The sequence below is a fragment of the Urocampus carinirostris genome, chromosome 7 (assembly GCF_059441175.1).
Source record: "Urocampus carinirostris isolate Australia breed hairy pipefish chromosome 7, RoL_Ucar_1.0, whole genome shotgun sequence".
In the NCBI taxonomy this organism is placed as follows: Eukaryota; Metazoa; Chordata; class Actinopteri; order Syngnathiformes; family Syngnathidae; genus Urocampus; species Urocampus carinirostris.
Window position 1 is genome coordinate 8,555,783 of NC_142355.1, and position 22,513 is coordinate 8,578,295.

General features: G+C 38.8%; 2 protein-coding genes across 2 annotated transcripts in view; both read left to right on the forward strand.

Moving 5' to 3' along the window:
* The first annotated feature begins 2,045 nt into the window (after positions 1 to 2,045).
* On the forward strand, positions 2,046 to 11,775 carry nutf2 (nuclear transport factor 2). The gene is made up of 5 exons (XM_088339659.1): positions 2,046 to 2,147; positions 5,201 to 5,310; positions 5,444 to 5,515; positions 8,090 to 8,188; positions 11,067 to 11,775. The coding sequence occupies exons 2-5, from the start codon at positions 5,212 to 5,214 to the stop codon at positions 11,178 to 11,180; spliced, it is 384 nt and encodes a 127-aa protein (XP_088195785.1). The 5' UTR covers positions 2,046 to 2,147; positions 5,201 to 5,211; the 3' UTR covers positions 11,181 to 11,775.
* Positions 11,776 to 18,200: 6,425 nt separating this feature from the next.
* edc4 (enhancer of mRNA decapping 4) overlaps positions 18,201 to 22,513 on the forward strand; it is a 32,458-nt gene continuing 28,145 nt past the window's right edge. Inside the window, exons 1-2 of the mRNA XM_088339661.1 lie at positions 18,201 to 18,390; positions 21,176 to 21,332. Of these exons, the coding sequence (XP_088195787.1) occupies positions 18,303 to 18,390; positions 21,176 to 21,332 (245 nt within the window). The 5' untranslated portion in view covers positions 18,201 to 18,302. The remainder of the gene's footprint in view (positions 18,391 to 21,175; positions 21,333 to 22,513) is intronic.

Sequence of the window (22,513 nt, forward strand, 5' to 3'; positions counted from 1 at the left end):
AACATAATCTTTTTGCTGCCATCACAGCCACTACCCTTTTTGGGTATTGTCCCTGTAAGTCTTGTATATCTTGAAACAGAAATATCTGCCCCTTCTTCCCTCGAAACAACTAAAGTGCCTAAAAGTTTGATGGTGATTGTTTGTGCACTGCATTTTTCAGATGTTTCCACAAATGCTCTATTGGATCGAGGCATGCACTTTTGCCTGGCCATTCTAAAACCTTAATATTGTTAGTTTTAAACCATTCCATTGTAAATGATGCTTTATGTTTAGGGCCGTTGTCCTTCTGGAAGATGAATGTGCGCCCCATTCTCAGGTCTCTTGAAGGCTCCAAATGATTTGCTGACAGAATCACCCTGTGTTTGGCTCCATGTATCTTCCCATCAACTCTAACTATCTTCTCAGTCCCTGCTGAAGAATAGCAACCCCGGATCATGATAAAGCCACCGCCATGTTCGGCAGTGGGGATATTTTTTCAGTGCAGTGTTACTCTTACACCAAATGTAATGTTTTGCATTCAGCCCAAAAAGTTGATTTTGCTCTCATCTGACCAGAGCTCCTTGTTTTACGTGTTATTTGTGTCTCCTATGTGGCTTCTTGCAAACTCGAAATGGGCCTTTTAATGGCTCTCTTTCATAAAAACTTTCTTCTTGCCAATCTTCCAAATAGGGAAAATGTATGCAGAGTACAACTAATAGTTGTCTTATGCATGTGAATTACATATAATACACCAGAAATATATTACATACATTCTTATTTAAATAAATGCTGACTAGAATTACATGTCAAATGTCATTTGCAAACCTTAATACACGAAGATCCTATCAAGATTTTCAAAGACTATCAATTATGGCACCATCTTACCATCAGGATAAAATCGGCTGCTATTATGCTCTACGTCTTGGGGTCTAAGGGGTTCCCCAAAGTTTGGCGCAATGTCCGTTTTATGCCTAAAGCTTACCTTCTTTGCTCAAATTAAATGTTTTTTGTTTTGAACCATGATACTTTTCAAAACAAAAAATCAAAAACACCTTAAATGTACACATTACAATAGTCAAAAGAAAAAAGTGAACTGATATAAGCTATAATGTGTAGTTCAAGATGTATCGACATTTCGTTCTGTATACACGTGTACTAGAATGACAATAAAGTATATCTGAATCTGAATCTGAATCAAATATTGAATAGAATAGAATAGAATAGAATAGAATAGAATATACCTTTATTGTCATTGTTACAAAATGGGTTAACATATTGTGAGCACGAAATTGGGCATGACACTCCAGTTTCACACATTCACAGTGAGGTAAAAAACATTAAGATGAAGGAACAGAGAAGATAAGGTTATAAAACAAGGAGGATGAGGTTATAGTTATAATTTACACAATATTTAAACAAGAAATGTCAGCATGTAGGATGTCACATACAGTTTGGTATCGTAAGGGTTTGTGCAATATGCATTTGGTGCAAAAATAGTCATCATAGTGCAAAAAAGAATAGTCAACATTGTGCAAGGTGAGCAGTAAACAGTGCAGTCAACATGTGCAAGAGACATAGACATGAGTACTGTTTTACGTTTGTATGAGGTAGTGTTTTTGCAAGAGTTTTTCAGTTTTTTGTGCGGTGTCTGTTTAGGGTGGTAATAGCTCTGGGGAAGAAACTGTCTCTGAGTCTGTATTTTTTTGTTTTGTGTGACCTGTAGCGCTTGCCCGAAGGCAGAAGGTCGAAGAGGTGGTGGCCGGGGTGATAAAAGTCCTTGAGGATGTTTTCTGCTCTGCTGAGGTAGCGAGAGCAGGCAATGTCCTCCAGACTGGGCAGAGAGCAACCGACAATTTTCTGGGCTGTTTTGATGACCCTCTGGAGTGTTAAAATATGGACTATGAACTTCAAAACAACAATAGAAGTTGAGAAATCCAAATAAAAATCATCAACAACATATTTGTGTCTCGGTTGTTATTTTTGTGTTAGCCAAAGTTTCTCTATTTCGTCCATGTTCATCGTAATATCGAGGCATTCCTTTTCGTTTGCTTTAAATACTACATTACCCACAATCCGCCGGGCCGAGTGACGGAATTCTTTCAATACGTGCGTGGTACGTAACCGACGCGCCACTGTAGTGTCATCTGTACCCGGCCGGGGTTTGGGAGGTAAGGATCAATGGCCAAAATGGAAGAAAAAAAACATTTAATATATCTTTAAAAATAGAAGGCATTGATCGACTGCCAATTTAACTGATTTCCTGGGAGAATTGGCCACGCCTATGTTGTATAGCAAGCTAGCTAGCTAACCAGTGCAGAAGTGGTGCGGGCTAGCCCACCGAAGACATTAATAGTACGGGGAGTAATATTTTTAGAAACCAGTGAAGTGGTCAATAAACTCCACAGTTAGTTAAAATGAAGGTACACCGTGTTACGTAAAATAAAAAGGGATTGGAACATGGTATAGCATTTTTATGCTAGAATAGCGCTCAACATCGTTGGCTAGTCTGAGCTCCAGCTAAACTCAAAGAAGCTGTAGCAAGGCGTCACGCATGTCCGCCAATTGCCATGAATGATAAAAATAACTTGACTGTCCGTCGCCCTAACTCTCGTATAGAGCAAGAGGAAATATTACTTGTTAAACTCGATAGTCGAGTCTTGTCTTCAACTACTATGTGCACATTTTAAAAATATGAGATGTGTCTAAAGCGGCAAAGCCACCCCCATGTAGTAGTTTATCACAGTGGTCAATCAAGATTATGTGTCGTAATTTTCAATACTTTAAAGCACCAGCGTGTACTGCCTAGTGGCTTTCAAATACTTAATTTCAATTAAACACAATGTATAACAAGCGAAATCTCGTCTACTATCATGTAAACATTTTTTAATATACGTGTAGTTTTAGGAATTTCATAATTTGAGACGCCCCATCAAAGAGGTTGCATTGTATAGCTGCATGGAGGCTGGAATTAAAGTTCAAAATGAAAATTTGAGAGTGCTTACTGGTTTAACAGGGTCCTGCATGTTTGTTCCGGAGTCTCGTGATTTAGGCATCCACTGTCGTCTGAACGTTTTGCAAAAGCTTTTGACCACTAGATGTTGCTGTATGGTGTAGGGCAGGGGTGTCAAATTTAGCTTAGGGGTGACATGGTTAGGAAAAAAAACCTCCCATTTGGTTGGACTAGTAAATCCATCCATCCATTATCTGCACCGCTTATCCTCAGTAGGGTCGCGGGGATGCTGGAGCTCATCCCAGCTATCTTCGGGCAGTAGGCTGGGGACACCCTGAACTCGTTGTCAACCAGTCGCAGGGCACATTGAAACAGACAACTAACTCACTCACACCTAGGGGCAATTTAGACTGGCCAATTAACCTGACATGCATGTTTTTGGAATGTGCGAGGAAACCGGAGTGCCCGGAGGAAACATGCAGAACATGCAATCTCCACACACTGCCAACACAGAAGCTCTATGTAGGAAAGGGCAAAGCCGACTTTACTTCCTCAGAAGGCTGGCCTCCTTCAAAATCTGCAAAAAGCTCCTGAAAATATTCTATGAGACAGTAGTGGCAAGCGCCCTCTTCTATGCGACAGCGTGTTGGGGAGGCAGCGTCAAGAAGAAGGATGCCTCTCGTCTCAATAAACTGGCTAGGAAAGCGAGCTCTGTTGTGGGCAAAGAGCTGGACAGCCTAACAACAGTAGCTGAGAGACGGGCACTGGAAAAGCTGCGGTCAATCATGGACAATCCATCGCATCCACTACACAGCATTATCTCCAGACAGAAGAGCAGTTTCAGCGACAGACTGCTGTCACTGTCTTGTACTACGGACAGACTGAAGAGATCTTTTCTTCCTCATGCCATGAGGCTCTTTAACTCTACCCGGCAGAGTAAAAGCCCACATTAAACCACACCACCTACATTGCATATTACCGAATTTTATTGCAATATGTATTCTGTGTAGCACTATTTAGATATTCTATATAACACGCTACAGTGGGCATTTGCACGTCACACTATATTGTATTATTTTTGCTTTATTATTGTATTGTTCTCAGCTCAGGGATGCTGCTGCTGGAAATGTGAATTTCCCTCCGGGGATGAATCAAGTATCTATCTATCTATCACTCCACCTCAGAACTGTGCCGCACACGCGCTAACCACTGCACCGCCGTGCTGCCTGACTAGTAAATTAATGGCATAAAAAGTGCCTTAGCTGTAGGGTTGGGGATCTTTCAAAGGCTCACAATTAGATTTCAATAGTGATTTAGGGGTGTAGGGTTCAACTATAAAACAATCCTCAAGGTTTGTTCTTTCCTTCACTAAGATTTATTGTCTTGTAATGTTTATTAACTGTACAGTTTTTCAAAAAATGAATTACTTTCCACTACAATTTATTCAACTCTGAAAAATATATGCTAACTGGAAATATCTCGTTATATATTTTTGGGTGAAATTCGCTGTCCGAAATCTGCAAATGGAATAAACATGCTTTATTAGGCCTCTATAGAATGTTGTAACAGTCAACAGTATTTTACCCAGTAATGTGTGTTTGTATGCGTGTTTTTTTGGAATACTTTTTCACTATCTTATTAGATATGCCACAGCTTGTGGGATAACGAATGCTGTCATTAATGAACAATTTATACCTACAAAATATGTAGCATAATAATCTGAGAAGGCCTTTCTTTGCTTTTTGGTCTCCTCCGTCCTTATCTCAATTTGATGTTCGTGCAACTAAAATCCCTATTTGTTTGGACTAATGTTGAATAGAGAACATGCTAGCTACAGCTAAAAACAAAAACTTAAGGTGTCAGAAATTTAAAATCTAGAAGGTAACATCCCTGCCAAAGTTTGGTTTTAGCCACCAACACTTTTTATCAGCCCACAGGTAAATGAGCCACTGAGTAGACCTGTGGTTGAAGGCAACCTTCGGCTCGAGGTCAATTTTACGTTTTTTTTGTTATCCAAAAATTGTCGTTTCTGGCTAACGTTGATTTTGCTTTTTTATATAGTCAGGCCGCCGTTAAATGTCAATCTTTATAGAATTAACAATTCATTGCTCAGGTATTTTATATATATAACTTTTTAGGATGGTACATTTTCCCACTACTTAAGTTCAAAATTAATTGTGGCAGAAGTCCCATCTCATTGTACATGATTTTGATTGTTTTGCGTGATCTGATTGAACTTAATTTTTTTTTTCTTTGTTGTTTCGCATGCAGCGCTATTCAGGATGCAGGGAACGCCGTTGTGGGAGCAGATAGGCACTAGTTTTGTGCAACACTATTACCAGTTATTTCAAAATGACAGAGCAAAACTGGCTGATCTGTATGTAAGTGAAATTTTGTCTCTAAATTTATGGTTTGAATTGTGCTGATTTCTTTGTACAGTTAGAGCTTCTGTCGCACAAAGTGTATATGGTTTCTGTTCATAAACTCCCATCTAAAACTTTGTCTGCCACACAGATTGCAGAGTCATTACTAACCTGGGAAGGGGAGAAAATCGTCGGAAAGGAAGCAATTACCAAGAAACTCTTGGTAAGTATATTTGATCATGTATATATGATGATAATTCAATCATAGCTGCTAAAAGGACATGGTGTATTTTTTAGCGCCTCACAGTTCATGAATCGCTTAATCGCATAGGGGCACCAATGTGGATGCAATTCTGGATAGCCTTCCCCACTGTTGACTGTCCCTGGCCTGTTCTTGGGTTATGGCAAAGTTGGCACCACTCCATTCCTTAATGTTGTCGGCCCAATTATTTTTCGGTCTTCCTCTCCTCCTGCCCCCTTGGACTGTGTCATGGAGAATTATCTTGGTGACCATACCACTGAAGTTTCAGTCTGCGCACAGTTGACTATAGTTCTCTCGTAGGGTCCAATGTGCCCTCTGTTGGTGTTGCGGTCACGGGCTAAGTAGCTGGTGCTTAGAAGTTTCCTTCATCATCGCATCTATGGCCTGGATTTTCTTTTCCAGTTTTGCTGTCAGAGTCAATGTCCCGCAAGTGTAGAGGAAGATGAAAGTAACAAGCGCTTGCATGACTCTGATCTTTGATTTCCCGGCTTAAGTTCTTGTCCCTCCCCATGGTTTTAAGTCTGGCAAGTGCGGCTGTGGTTTGAGCTATTCTGGCCATGATTTCTGTTTCTGATATGTCAGCTCCAATATATTTGAATATGGTGACACATTCTAGCTCTCTGTGGTTTATGGTGATGTTTGTGTTGATTCCTTGAGGATTGTTGATCATTACTTTTTTCCTTCGTTGATATCCTTTTTTCCTGGGTTGATGCCTTGCTAAAGGGATTTACCAGATCTCTGAGTTCCCTTTCGTCTCCTGCCAATGCGGCAATATAATTGGCAAAAAAAGAGGTTAATGGTGTTGTGTCCCCCAATACTGACTGTATCTTCATGTTGCTTCAGAAGTTACATGTTCCTCTCCAGAAAGATGTAGAAGAGAGAATGCAGCTTTGTCTTACCAACAGTGGTTTAAAACCACGCTCCAATGGTACCATTGATGAGTACTGCACTGTTGTCATTGTCATAAAGTGAGAGTGTTTCCCAGCACGTAGTTGTTGTATCTAGCTAGTTCAAGAAGCTGTTGTCCTCTCATTGGTTTGTAGGTTAGAGCTTGTTCCACATGTTTTCCTACAGCCTCTGAGCATTCACCCCAATTTGGGTGTTCCAGTCACTTTGCAGGAGGATATCTTTCTTTGTGCTTTGTCTAAGATGTCTTGAACCTGGGCATAAAAGTCCTCAGTTTATTCGTCACTGTGTTCTAAGGTTGGTGCATAGGCCTGAATGACTGTGATGTTGAATGGTGAGGCAGTGAGACGTATTTTGATGAAACCGCTTGATATTGGGCAACATCCTATTTTAGGGGCCTTGAGGTTATTGTGCACCAGGAATCCCACATACATGTGCTTGTTGGCTTCTCTACTATAGTAGAAAACATGGCGCTCATTAGTTGTCATTTCTGCAATGTTTTTCCATCTGGTCTCTCTCACACAGACCCAAAAGGTCTCAAGAGTATCCTTCCATCTTGTAGATGAGTTCTTTCAACATTTCTTTTTGGTCCGCCTACTTACCATATCTTTGAATTTTAACATGTTGGATTTTATGAAAGAGTTTTTATGTTCTTAATATCAGCATTATGTACAATCCTAGCAGCTTTCTTCTGTTATCAAATAGTCAAATCACATTTATTTGTATATCCCTCAATCACAAAAATGTCTCAAAGACAGACTTGAAGGCTAACGGAACAATACCCGAGGATAGCATTATATTAATAATATTTAAAACTGAAGGTCCTAAGATCCCAAACGGATCTTTCACCAGTAAGGCTGGAAATGGATCAAGCAAGGTAACTAGTTCGTTTGGCCCTACTGACCATCTGTGTAAGACTAGGTACAAATCATTAAGTGATTCTATATTACTCTTGTATGTATTTTCCAAAATCTCTATAGTGACTTAAGGCAAAATTAATGAACCGGTCATCATTTAGAGGCTTTTCTGGTCAAATATATGTATGTTTCTATTCATAACGGCAATGTTGGAGTCTCCAGCTAATTTAATCGCTAATGATGACGCAAAGAAACTTAAACTACTGTGAGTCTTTTGGTTTAGCTCCTTGTGAAGGGTTAAAAAAATACAAGAGAAGTGGCTGTTAATGCTGCCTGTACCTGTGACATGAAAGTCCCTCCCAAAAACCATAATTGATCATCACTAAATGTACGTGCACATCTATACTTTTGGCAAATAATACAATAAAATGGCACTATTTTCTGGGAAGGGACCAGCTACCAGCTTTGTCATTTTCATAGGCAACAACAGCCAAGTATGATGTACAGATGATACATTTTATAAGTATTGATCAGTATTGATGTAGGCATTTTTTTCTTTAATCCAATATTGTCTTGCCAACATTGGCTACAACATTGGCTTTTAGGTGTGTTTGTTTTCTACAATCCTATATTTCATTTTGTGCTATTTAACTTTTTGACTGCAAAAATTGCTGTCAGGCTCTCAAAGCTAATGTCTATATATAACCAAACCCTTCTCAACTGTATTGTGCATTAACCTTTCATTTTGTGTGTGTTTGTGTGTGTGAGAAAGAATCTAGGCATCAAGCAAATAGGGCATACTATAACAGCACATGACCACCAGCCAACTACAGACCGCTGCGTCCTGAGTATGGTTGTGGGACAGCTAAAAGTAAGTACAGGTACAGATTCAAAATTATCTGCGTACGTATTTAGATTTCATATTTATATTTAATTGCCAAGTGATATTATTCCTAAAAATAACAAATATTTGTTATTCAAAGTGCTCCACATAAAATGTATCCAGTCATTCCTTCATACAATTGTTTTCAGAATTATTCAACCCCCACGGTAGATTAATGTTTTTGCAATTAAACATTTTATCGTGTTTATAATCAAATTAAACAAAGATAAATCAAAATCACAAAACAACTGAAAATATTACAAAAATGTTGTAATATTTACATTAATGACATTTCCTTGATTTCTTTCTTTCAAGTATTCAACCCCTTAGGTATATATAACATTAAACGGTATTGCAACATCCTTTTGCAACAATAACATTCTTTAGATGTGAGGCATACCTTGTCAAAAGTTTCTTGCAGGGACCTACAGGTTTTTCCCTCTTGTCTTGTGAGCAAAGGCCTCCAGTTTAGGAACATTTGACTAGCATGCTCCAACTACCTTCTTCAATTCCCTTAAGAGATTTGCTATGGGATTTCAGTCCGGTGACCGTGTTAGCCACCCCAGAATCTTACAACCCTTTTGCAACCAAGCTGTGATAGATTTTGTGGTCATTGTCCTGTAGGAAGGTCCAACGTCCCTCTCGATTTTGTCACTGACTGGATGACATTTGCTTCCGATATCTTCTGGTTGTGAAATAAATTAATAATACTTTGCACACACTGAAGATTCCCTTTACCCGAAGAAGCGAAACAACTCTAGAGCACGACTTACATTAAAAAAAGAAGAAGAAAAAATCCAGTTTGGTCTTAATAGTACAGAGACCTTTCTGTTTTGTCCACATGATTTTGGCTAACCAAAATTAACTCTAGTTGTGGTTTAGAGACAGCAGGTGGTTGCACATAGTCGTTGTTGCATGAAAGCCTCCTGCTGACATGTCCTCTTGTAGTTCCTTAGCTCTTACACGAGGATTTTTCTCCCCTTTTTTCACACACCATTTAGAGGAACCTTTTTCTACCACGCCCTAGTTGCATTTCCACTGTGCCTCTAGCTTTGAGCTATTTGAGTATTCTTGAAATGTTGTCACTTGAAATGCTTCTTTGCTTTCAGTTCTAATTAATATTCTTTCAAATCAAGTGAAAGAACCTCTTCTCTGAACTTTTTTCAACATTCATTAAACTTCACCTTGTGTCAAATATATCAACTGCCCAGGGAACCAATCCACTTATGTTCTTTTAAATCTGCTCATTTGTTGCTCGTTGGGGTTCTATTCACATTTAGAGATCTACTGTTTTCATCGGCTGTTGGACTACACTTTAAAAGCGCTCTTACAAAGAGTGGTGGACTGGGGGCGTTGAATACTTTCATCACTGAGTTAGTCACAGAAAGTCCATTTATTAGAGTATTCCCCAAAATATTTTGTTATCACAGTTGTATTAGTTTATTTGACATTTAATGATTTAATATGATCATAAATGACATAAAAAAGGATATAAAACTTGCATAAACACTTGTCCAGTGTAGGGGGTGAATATTTTTTTAACACAACTGTACATTTTATCATTATTTGATTTTAACTAAATCCTGTGAAAATGTTATGGCTATGATACTGATTTCAAAATTAGTTTTCGGTAAAAACACTTCATTAATGTAGTACTAGCTACAAAAAGTACAACTTGCTTTATTGGCTCACTTAATTAGTAACTGTTGCAAACAGATATTTTAATGCTTTAATGTTGAGACGGACTGTAATTACCCCATTGCGGTCACTTCTCAAGGTTGCGTTTTCCTCATGCTAAGATTTTTGAATTTTTCCTTTGCCTTCATGAAGGGTTTAATATCAGATAGTGTAATAATAATAGTCTGTAGTTTGCAGCAGTCTGTGGTCTTTGCATCCCTTTGAGACTCATTAAGGGCTCTGCAAATAAACATGACTTGACTTAAACAAATACATGTCTGTACGATGTCACCGGTCACTGAAATATGTCATGCCACATATCATTGGTTAGCTTGAACCTTTGGGATTCAAAATATGATGGTCATCTCAGAATGTATTGCTCACCAATAACTACTCCCCTCCACCACCAACACATGATAATGCCGAGAAATGAAAAGAAAATCCGCCTAAAAGCATATCTGCATCGTTAGACGGTCCTTGTTGCAATCCCTCTGTTTCGCCACCTAATTTTTTTTTTTAAATCGGACTTTATTTCTATTACGGCCGTAAGCCTTTGAACTTGTGATAGACACCAGTCTTGACAAATTGCAGGATTTATTTCGACAGTCCACAGCCCGCATTAGTCTTTAAGGGCCTGTATTTAAAAAAAAAAAAGCATGACTTTGGCTCTAATTATCATCAGCCAGTAATGACTGATTCAATTGATTATTGACAAATTGGTTAGCCACTGAAATTCCCAACATAAATGCATGCACATTTGCAATGTGTATTCAAATCAAAGCCGAAAATGTGCGTAATGCAACTCAAGATCCAGTTTTACGCGTTATTATCATGGGTGAGTGTGCACAATCAGTCATTGACTTCTGTAAGAGAAGTGAAACATTTACGACTCTCTCATAATCTCTTAATAAAGGCCAATGTCAAATACATGGTTGCATAGGTCTTAGAGCTGTGCACTTGTTGTTTTCAAATAGCCACTTTTGGAAAAACTTAGATATACCTTTAGAAAAAATGTGTAAAATTTTCAGTGTGATCAAATTTGACCTAACTATTGCAGTTCCACTTGCCAAACCAAATGTATTATTTTTTTTTTTTATGTATATATATTTTTTTTTTAAAGTTTTATTTCAGTCACGTTTATGAGTCAAAGTGGTGCTAATGATGTGTGGTTATTTGTCTTTTTTTGCAGGCTGACGACGATCAAATCATGGGTTTTCATCAAATTTTTCTGCTGAAGGAAATTAATAGTGCCTGGGTGTGCACCAACGAAATGTTCAGGCTGGCTCTCCACAACTTTGCCTAAACAGTTTTATTAACTTTGGTGGGCATGGGCAAACAATAGTTCTTTGAATTGGGAAAGAGTTGGCCTTGGAGAGATAAGAGGAAACTCCTATATCCCTTCTGCTGTGCGCTTCTGTCGGTTTTACAAATATGTGAACAGCAGAATTTGTCAATCACTGAGCCCACGCTATCCTAGATCGAACAAATGTATGTTTTTTTTTTCCCCCTTTTTTTTTTTTTTTTTAATTCGCTGGTATCAGAGAACTCTTCAGACACTATCCAAGACACTCACTTTGCTCCACATCAATAATCAATTCTACTCCTTTTTTTGTAGAACTTTTTCTCATCTAGTTATAGTTTGGCTCAAATCATTTCAGTATTGTTTGGTTTGGATGCCATATCAGTCATTTTTTGCCTTTTTTATTTTTACATTTTCTTTGTACAGTGCTCAATGGCATATTCTTATTGTCATCCCACCAAAGACTCATTTAAGACAGTGCTTGAATTTGCTGTGCTATTCTACATTAACAACTGACTTACTTTATTACACAGAAATGTTTGGCAATTTACATGGCTTCAGCCAATAATCACAATAAAATGCAAATCTTTTTTCAAAATGCTGTCAGGTTGTCTGCATATTAGTATGTTTAACACGCACAAATGTAAGCAATATTTTCAGTGCTTATAGCAGGGTTCGTACTGGTGCTTGAAATCCTTAAATGCTTGACTTTCAACGCGGTCTTTTCAAGGATTAAAAAGGGGATTGAGCTTTGGATGAAGTTCTTGAAATTGTTGCCATGTTCCTCAACAAGCCTGCTTTAAAATGACACAGACACCGCTTTCTAGTGTTTTTGCTTTGCCATTGCATTTTATCTTTATTCGTGATTAATGGCATTGTCCTAAGAGGCGTCATCGGTTACTATGGGTCATGCTCAAGAGGACAGGTGCATGCTACTTAGATCATCAAACCAATTTTATATCACACGGAGAAAACTCAAATACAAAATGCTGCTTTCAAATGTTGATTGCATTTATTAAAGACACAATACATCAAAACCTGTGAAAAAGTAAGTTAACCTAATAGCGAGTTGGGTCAGGGATAACAAAAATCAAACTTATACAATAATTGGTAATGAGTTACAACAGTTTGGAGGAATTTTGGAACAAAACTGATTCAAATCTGCCATGTAGGAGGGTTTTCTAGCATGAACTACCCATTGGATATAAAACTGGACTTTGACTTGGCCACTCCAGAACCTTCATTTTGTTTGTTTTGAGCCATTGAGAGGTAGACTTGCTGGTGTGTTTCTGAACGTTGTTCTGGATTATTTAAGTTTAAGGGCACGAACTGATGGCCGGACATTCGCCTTCAGGATCTTGAGCTAAACACTATAATTCATACTCCGTCAACCACAGCAAGTTGTACTGGTCCTGACTATTAACTTCACTGTATTTGTGGTTCTTCAAAATATACCATTCACACTAGATTTCGTCTCGGATAAATTGGGAAATTGCCTTTAAAGATCCCTAAAATCAGAATAAATTTGCCCATGGAAAGGGTGTTGTAGTTTGCAGATAGGGCGGCAGTAGCTCAGGAGGTAGAGCGCTCGTCTTGGGATCAAGGGATCCCAGTTCGAATCCCGGCTCGTCCGTGTTACATGTCGAAGTGTCCTTGGATAAGACACTGAACCCCTAATACCCCCAATTAGCAGGTTAGCGCCTTACATGGCTACAAGGGAAATGTGGAGCACATTGTAAAGCGCTTTGGGAAGTCATTGACTTGAAAAGCGCTATATAAATGCAAATCATTTCATGTCTAGAAATAAAGCACGTATAGCAGCACTGGAGTGGCGTCTTAAGTTTTGGAGTTTGTTATTCCATAGTGCACATTCTCACACGAAAAGGGTCCCCGGTTTGGGACTGGGTGGAAACATATTTGCCGGGAGAGAAATGGGTATCAGCAGTCTGTACTTGCCCAAGACACACCACAGGACATGGTGCCCCTATACTCTAGATAGATGGATAGATAGATACTTTATTCATCCCCGCAGGGAAATTCACATTTCCAGCAGCATCCCTGCGCTGAGAACAATACAATAAAGCAACAGGAATACAATATACAAATACCCAATGTGACGTGCTAATACCCACTGTAGCGTGTTGTATAAAGTATTTAAATAGTGCAACATAAAATACGCACTGCAATAAAAGTACGGTAATATGCAATGTAGGAGATGTGGTTTAATGTGGGCCTTTACTCCGCCGAGTGGAGTTAAAGAGCCTCATGGCATGAGAAAGAAAAGATCTCTTCAGTCTGTCCGTGGTACAAGACAGTGACAGCAGTCTGTCGCTGAAGCTGCTCTTCTGTCTGGATATAATGCTGTGTAGTGGATAAGTGAACACCACACATCGCTTTAGTCACTGACAAAATCAATAGTTTATCATGAGATTACCAGAAAATATCTGCCGCGCAACATGACGACCACCCGCTGGGCAGAAAATATGAAGACTCAGAATGAAATGTATCTATTGGGCGGCCCTGTATTGAGTCTCGACTTCTACCCAATTTCTTGTTGAGGATAGGTCAAAAATCCCAAATAGGTTTGAGGAGTTCAACCAATTAGAAACTGACCCACCTTTCAAATGTTTTTTATATTGTGTTAATTAAAACCGATTTTCCAAACATGTGAGTGTTAGGATTCCATATCCTGATAACTGATTATTGTCATTACTAATGGTTTTGATCTGTATTAATAACAGAAAGAAAACATGCGTGGCTGTTGATGTTTTGTATATTCTGGACAAGTTCACATCCAGCATTTCTTGAAAAAGCTCTACTCAAGCAAGGCATTTGACTAAGTTGTAAACAAACCAGATCTACCCTGAAGCTAATTAAGAGAAGTTACACTTGAAATGTCGGATTTTTTTCATTTACATCCCGCCAACCTCCTTCAATTTGTATCTCAAACAACAACAAAGGTAATAGTAATAAATGTTTTTTCTCCGGGTGAAAGAACTAAACTAGGTTTTATTGAAGGTACAATGTTTAATATTTAATATTTGACCACTAGATGACTCTCTATTGGTACTCTATTGTCTAATGCAAAAAAAAATGAGTGCCAAATGTGTGCAACATAGCAAAATGCTAGACAAACATGGCGGCGGCGACCAAGAATGGATTCACATACCTGTCAAGATGTACGGTTTTGCCGTACAAAGTACGTTTATGATGCATTTTAAGACGTGTACGACGTACGAGAAAATCTGTACGGAAAAACGCAAATTTGTCAATTACACAGACTATCACGAAACGGCAGATCAATCAAGTCAAACGAGTTCGCCGCGGAAGCCTCTATCTTGGTATCGTATTTTTTCGTTGCAGACGAAGCAAGCGGTTTGATGTAGTGAAAGGAAGTCCAATTCTTTTTAGAGAACCGGCTTTTTAGGCTCAACTCATTAAAGAGAGCCGGCTCACAAACAGGAGCGGCTAATAGCAACGTAATAATAAATAGTATTACAGAAATATTACAACAGAATTACTACAAAATACCTCTACAGTATATTAAAAATGTACTAAAGAAATACTACAAAGATACTAGTATGGAACTCCTTCAAAAATACATCTACAGTAATTCCACGAAAAACACTACAGTAAAACTAAAATACAAAAATACTGCTACATAAATATTCCAACAGAAATACTACAGAAATACTACTTCAGAAGTATTATGACAGAAAAATAACAAAAATACTACTACAGTACTAGGACAAATATACTACAGATAAATTACAAAAAAATATACCAGGGGAAAAAAGATATAAATACTACTGTATAAATATTACAAAATACTACAAAGTAAAAGTACAGTAATACTAAAAATACAGCTAGAGCAATAGTACAATATACTACGGATGTACTGGATTCTATAATTGAAATACTACAAAAATACAACTGCAGAAATACAATACAAAGAAAACACAGTAATACTAAAAAAATACGACACAATTATGACTACAGAAATACTCCAAAAATACAACTACAGCATATGGAAATAATGCGAAAATACTATTGCAGAAATACTTCAAGACTACTATAAAAATATTACTACAGTAATACTACAAAAATACACAAATACTACAAAAATGTGACAGCAGAAATTCTACAAAAAACAAAAACACTTAAAAATAGAACTACAGTAATAATACAAAACCAAATATCGAAAGCAGTGGTAGGAATCAAAGGGACTGAACCATTTCAAAGCAGTGGAGTATTTCCGACACTGTTTTGTTCATTTTTTTTAGTTTACTTTAAAATTAGAAAACATTAAACTTGCGTTTTTCAGTCATATTCAAACCTATCCTGTCCCTTATTAGGGGAGAGGGAGTTTTTAAAAGGCTATAATTTTTGGGGGTACTTGGGTTGAATTCTGAGTTGCTTGAGCACCCCCCAAAACGGGCTGGTTACGTCAATGTTTTCCAGGTCAGCTCTTGCAAGCAATGAAAATAACTTTGAAAGAAATTAGAATTGCGTTTATCCGCTTTTCAAAGTGTCATTTGTATAGAAAATTGATTTGGGGAATCACATGACCAGTGTTCCCTCTAAACTGCGCGCGTGCGCAATTGCGCACTGCTCGCACATTCTCAGCGCACAAGAAAATCTCGCCAGCGCACAAAAATGAGGGCTCAAAATTACTAATTAAGAAGCGACTTAGGTCAAAATTACAGTGCAAGAAGGTAAAAATACACGGGTTCCCCTGACGTTGTGTCCTAAATGCGGTATTTTGAAGTCGAGTCGAAGTAAAACGAAGTTGAGTAAAGTTAGTAGAGTTTGTCGAGAACCGGCTTCTTCGGCTCGGCTCACTAAAAGGACTCTTTCGGGTCCTAAACGGCTCTTCGGGTGGCTTTTGCTTCTTTAATCCCAACATGACCAAATATTATGTAAAATTATGCACAAAATGACTTAAAGGAATGGGGGAATAGAACAAAAAAGAAAAAAGTACCAAAATGAAAAAGTTGAGAAAAAAAGAAACAAAAGGAAGAGAAAAAAAGAAGGAAAAATGTAGAAAAAAGCCAGAAAAAAAGAAAAGAAAGAAATGTAGGAAAAAAGTAAATAGAGAACAAAAAGAAAAAAGTAACAGCTCGGAAAAAATAAACACAATGAGATTTTTTTTTAAAGGAATTTAAATAAAAAGTAGAAAAAAAACACGGAAAAAAGAAGAAAAAGTTTGTGTTGCATTCAAATAATTTCCAATTATATCACATGAATCTTGTTGCCAACATTGTACTTCCACTAAAAATGTGATTAAGTACAGTTCTGTATCTTACAACCGACTAAATAAGCCCCCAAAAATGTTAATATTATGCGCCAAAATATGTTAAGAAATAAAAAGAAATGGATATCTTGTGTAAGTATTGTAAGAACAAACGACGTTTGTAGGCCGTACAACCTTTGCAATAGTACATGAGTCAATTCATTCAGATTCAGATTCAGATTCAGATCTACTTTATTGTCATTCTAGTACACGTGTATACAGAACGAAATGTCGATGCATCTGACCCCCACAGTTTCCTTGAATGTACAGATATAAATAAAGTTGTATTGTAATTGGCTACGTATAGTATTTTACCATAGTGCCGATAGTGCAAGAAGAGTAGCTAACCAGATGTGCAAAATGGGCAGTCAGGTTAACAAGTCAGGTACACAGTAACATTAACACTGTAACAATAACGCTGTAATTACCATAGTGCAGAGAGCAATGTGCAATGAGTGGCAAGCTATAAAAAACTGCCAGTAGTGCAAAAAGTCAGATTAGCAGCCGTTTAGATTTAAGTTAACTATATGTTAGATTGACCATTTAACAGTCTAATGGCCAGGGGGACTAGACTATTGCGGAGCCTGGTGGTCCTGCACCGCACACTGCAGAACCTCTTCCCAGAGGCTAGCAGAGTGAACAGTTCATGATGGGGGTGAGAGGGGTCCCCGGTAATGTTCTTAGCATGGGATAGGCAGCGCTTCTGGCCAATGTCCTGAATGGAGGGAAGTGTAGTCCCGATTATTTTCTCTGCTGTCCTCGTTACCCTCCTCACACTACCCCAGTCGGTAGCGCTGCAGCCTCCACACCACACAGAGATACAGCTGGTCAGGATACTCTCTATGGTGCCCCTGTAGAATGTGATGAGGGAGGGTGGGGGCAGGTGGGCTCTCCTCATCCTCCGCAGGAAGTACAGGCGCTGCTGTGCCCTCTTAACCAGTGATGCAGTGTTCACGGACCAGGTGAGTTTGTTTGTAATGTGCACCCCTAGGAACTTGATACTGCTGACAACCTCCACAGCCTTGTTGTTGATGCAAAGTGGGGCATGGTTGGGCTGGTTTTTCCTAAAGTCGACAATGATCTCTTTAGTTTTGTCAACATTCAGGACCAGGCTGTTGTCCCTGCACCAGCCCACCAACTGCTCCACCTCCTCTCTGTAGGCTAGGTCGTTGTCATCCCTGATGAGGCCCACCACTGTTGTGTCGTCAGCATACTTCACGATGTGGTTTGTGGCGGACCTAGGGACGCAGTCGTGTGTCATCAAGGTGAACAGCAAGGGGCTTAGGACGCAGCCTTGGGGGGAGCCCGTGCTGAGGTAGATGACATCTGAACTGTTCTGACCTATCCGCACTGATTGGGGTCTGTCACAGAGACCCCAATCAGTGCGGATAGGTTTCAAAAGTTTTCAAAAACATTCAAAAGAGAAAAATAATTTTGCATTGCCGGAAACTCAGCAAAATGTAAGGTGATGTCAAGTTTTGGACATGTTTGATAATGAATTATCTTGCCACACTTGGGATTATGGTTGCCACACTTGGGATTATGGTTGTTCACTGTTGTTTCAAGCGTTGCTCACCGACTTTGTGTGAACGCTCAGACCCGTGGAAAATTACAGGGAACATTGCACATGACTTCACTTATTGTCTTATTTTCTTAGTACAAAAAAAATTCGGAACAGTTCTAATCACGTGCTAGTCCTCGTCGGAGGGTAAAACCAGCACACCGGAAGTTTGAACGGTTGCTCCTGGTGAACGTAGTGAATATTGAGAGCGTCACCAGTATATATCCTATCCGCCCTAATTGAACCCGTTTGTTTATTTGTTCCTTCGGCCATGGCGTATAACGCTAGTATTGACGTTGAGGGCGCGACACAGCATCTCCGGGACATCCTGAAGCTTGACCGTCATGGTAACAATACCGGTGAGTTTGACCGAGGATGCAAAGTGGCGGCGATATAGTATAGGCCGCAGAAGCTACAAACTCCAGCTTTCCGTATTGATATCGAGTACAGTATGGCAGTTTGGCAAAATGCAAATATTATCGTAACACTGTCTTTATTTGGGGATGATATTCGATAGGAAGGTCTTTTTTTCTTTTTAGCACACTGACAAGTTCGCTCCAAAAACGTCTTATGTTTCTGGTGTTAGCTAAGTCGGAAGCTGCAACTTCTACTGCTTTTTTTGTTGACAATTATTATTCTGGACAGTAAATATGCATGCATGGTAAAGTTGAACCTTGAGCCTTGAAAACGTATTAATTAATTAAACTGATTAAATTGATAGTGAGTTCAATTGGTGTGTCTACGTTCCTGTTAAAAGCTTAGCAGGTGTGTACTATTGTTGTTAAGGGGAAAAAAACATACATCCATTATGTGCACCGCTTATCCTCAGTAGGGTCGCAGGGGTGCTGGAGCCCATCCCAGCTATCTTCGGGCAGTGGGCAGGAGACACCCTGAACTGATTGCCAGCCAGTCGCAGGGAAAAAAAATACTCCCTGTAATATATGGAAAGGCTTCAGCTTATAATTGAATTGATATTGATGCTAGAAATACGAAAATAATGTAACTCCTCATTTTACCATACTAAACTGCGGTCTTAACAATGATTCAATGCAAAATGTCAGTCAATCTTAACATATAATTCACTCTTGTGTATATTCAATATGCAAGCGAAAATCAATAATGTTCTGAATTTAAAAAATTGCCCTAGTAAATCAAAATACAATGTTAGTTTGGTTTTACTTGCATCACTGTAGCTTAGAGCAGTGTTTGACAACCTTTTTTGAGCCAAAACACACGTTTTTCATTGAAAACCTCGAGGCCATCGAAAATTTAGAGTTTAAATTAACTCCCGGCACCAGTTTCATGTCGTTTTTTTATTTAAAAGATAATCAGGTTTTACTGAATTAACACCTCTACCTCTATTTCAAATTTTATTGGTTCTGGGAGTATCTTCGTAACCTGAATGAAATGAAATGATCTGCATTTATATAGCGCTTTTCAAGTCAATGACTTCCCAAAGCGCTTTACAGTGTGCTTCACATTTCCCAATAGCGGCCATGCAGCCATGTAAGGCGCTAACCTGCTTATTGGGGGCATTAGGGGTTCAGTGTCATACCCAAGGACACTTCGACATGTAACACGGAGGAGCCGGGATTCGAACTGCGATCTCTTGATCCCAAGACGAGCGCTCTACCTCCTGAGCCACTGCCGCCCCCGAAAACTTGAGTAGAGACTTGTTTTGAATATAATATAAATGCGCAAAAGTACAGCATGATATATTGTCTTAATAAATCATAAAAGAGCATCAGAACATGAAACGAATACATGTTAAAATTAGATTACCGCACAATGAACATAAAAGAAGAGGCACATACAGACGCTGCCATACCTATGGACGATCGTTCGTAAGTTGAATTTGTTTGTAAGGTGCTTCAGTGCTATATTTTGCATGTTTGAGGCTTGTATAAGTAACCTGTATTGTTTTGTACTACAAAATAAAAATTAAAATAATTTGCTCTCTAAAGATAAAGTTGTGTTAAACTTACTTTTGGAAGATGGGTAAAGAGTGGACGAAAAAAAAAAGCGATCCAACCATTTTCTCAACTGCATCAAGCTTTCTTCTTCCTCTTTTATTTCAGAGGAAACTGCTCGCATCTTTACACTTTACACCAACCATATAGAATGGATGCACGAGATATAAAAAAACGTGGAAGATCTTAGCACGCTAGGGATACAGTACGCCTAGTATGTCTACACACAAACTAGGAAGTAGAAGCCGGATTTCTTCTTCAGGGTGGATGCTGGGTGACCTCTCACAGCGCCATGCGGTGGAAAAAAGCACTACAGTACTGTCCTGTACTTGGAAAAACGTGCACACAATACAAAATCAAACTTACAGCAATGTCCAGATTTTTTTTGACATCCCGAAAAAAATGTTCGTATCCACCGTTTTTCACAAGTCGAATGGCCGCAAGTATGGGAGCGTTTGTAATGTAAAAAAAAAAGAAAAAAGGAAACGATAATCAAAAACGTTTAACTTCTTGCCTTGCGTTTCTTGATCCAATGACATCTGCTTTTGCGAGGCAGACTTTTTCCACTTTTTTCCTGGTGATTCCTTTTCAAGAATTCCAAGACTCCATGGAATTTTGCTAATATGTCTTTAAGTAGTGCTGACGGAATGATCGCTGCGTCCTCCTCCCCGCTATCTTGCCGGAACCGCTCTTTCTCCTCATCTATGAACTGTGACGGTGACACAAAGAGCATGCTGGGAGTATGCATGCACACTGGGTTGCCAGGCATATTTTAAGAGATGGCCAGTTAGTTTACGTTTGAGAAACTCTGGGAGCGGCAAATAGCAGCGTGTACTAGGGCTGGACGACTAACCAAAATCTGGACATTGCGACGTAACAAGTGTGATTGTGTAATTGTATGACACCTCATTTTGGCCTCAGTCTGACAAAACTATTGTATTGTAGACCACTGGGTAAAACTATCCAATATTGTAAAAAGCCTTTTTGTTCACAATGTTATTGTTGGAAAACGATGTGCATCCATTCATCCATTTTCTTATGCTTATCTGCGGAAAACAATGTCCTTTTCAACTAAGTTTTTATGAATGATGTTAAATAATTGGCATGTTTTTTTCTCCCACTCCATTTATCCCTGATCCTGCTTTAATTCACGTCAACAAATTTTGTTCCTCAGATGTAGATTCAGGTGATGGTTCAAGACGTTTGTCCTTCAATGGGGAACTGAATGGACTAATGGGAACAGCCGGTCTTCTTGGAAGTGGCGATTTGACATCAGAATCAACCAGACCTATAACCACAGTTAACATCATAGCTCAAGATGTACAGATAATGTAAGTACATATATTTAAACATATCAAATACTGTTGAATTCCTTGTGTTTTTATGGTTCAGAAATATCAGATTTACTACAATTTGGTGTTGTCAAGTCAGGGTTCCCGCAGATCCTTGAAAAGCCTTGAAAGGCATTGAAGTCATTATTCTAAAGATGAGGCTTAAATTGGAATTCAAATGTCTTAAATCCAATTTTCGAAAGTATTAAAAAATGTCAACATATTAACAAGATTCATAGTTGTTTGAAAAAAAAAAAGATTTAGTTACATTTATCAATTGTCTTTTTTAATAATTCACTGACTTTTGTGGCAACACCACGTGGCAACAGTCACAGAACTATCAAAAGGGCGATGTGGTTTCAATTGGGCCTTTCAGAGACGATGCATGTCTTAGGTCTTCCCATAATACACATAGCAACTTCTGACCGACCATTTACTTTGGACCATGGAAAAGTGTCAATTTAATGGGAAGTAGCTCTCCATCGAACATTTTTCACCATGGATAAGAGCTGTGCCAGGTAATATGTACGAGGCAAGATTGTGTGCAAGAAATATTTTAAACTTTGTGTGATGGTAGTCAAAGCATTGGAGTCACACAGGCAAACACGTAGCTTCAGAATAGAGTTTCCAACAGACCCCAGGTATTTCCCAGTTCTGTCCGTCTCCTGTTTCCAAAATACCCCCACCCGTACGCCGATAACAACCCGGACAGCAGCAGCATAACATCTTCGAACGTTTGGCAGTATGTCTCCAGGGAAAGAGGGGGTTCTGTGGTCTTTGAACCCCTTGACAAAACACCTATCATTTAAGTCAAACAAGTGAGAAAAAAGATAACACTATCAGGATAAAAAAAGCAAAAACAAAAAACAAAAAAAAAAACATTAAAATGTAGTACCAGTAGCTGAGAGACGGGCACTGGAAAAGCTGCGGTCAATATTGGACAATCCATCGCATCCATTACACAGCATTATCTCCAGACAGAAGAGGAGTTTCAGCGACAGACTGCTGTCACTGTCTTGTACTACGGACAGACTGAAGAGATCTTTTCTTCCTCATGCCATGAGGCTCTTTAACTCTACCCGGCAGAGTAAAGGCCCACATTAAACCACACCCCCCTACATTGCATATTACCGTATTTTTTATTGCAATATGTATTCTGTGTAGCACTATCTAGACACTCT

What these genes read in the sequence shown, in the direction of transcription:
- nutf2 (XM_088339659.1), top strand. Translation starts at nt 5,212, where the DNA reads ATGCAGGGAACGCCGTTGTGGGAGCAGATAGGCACTAGTTTTGTGCAA. An exon ending in CAAAACTGGCTGATCTGTAT is followed by an intron (nt 5,311 to 5,443) that starts GTAAGTGAAATT and finishes TCTGCCACACAG; the next exon opens with ATTGCAGAGTCATTACTAAC. An exon ending in CAATTACCAAGAAACTCTTG is followed by an intron (nt 5,516 to 8,089) that starts GTAAGTATATTT and finishes TGTGTGAGAAAG; the next exon opens with AATCTAGGCATCAAGCAAAT.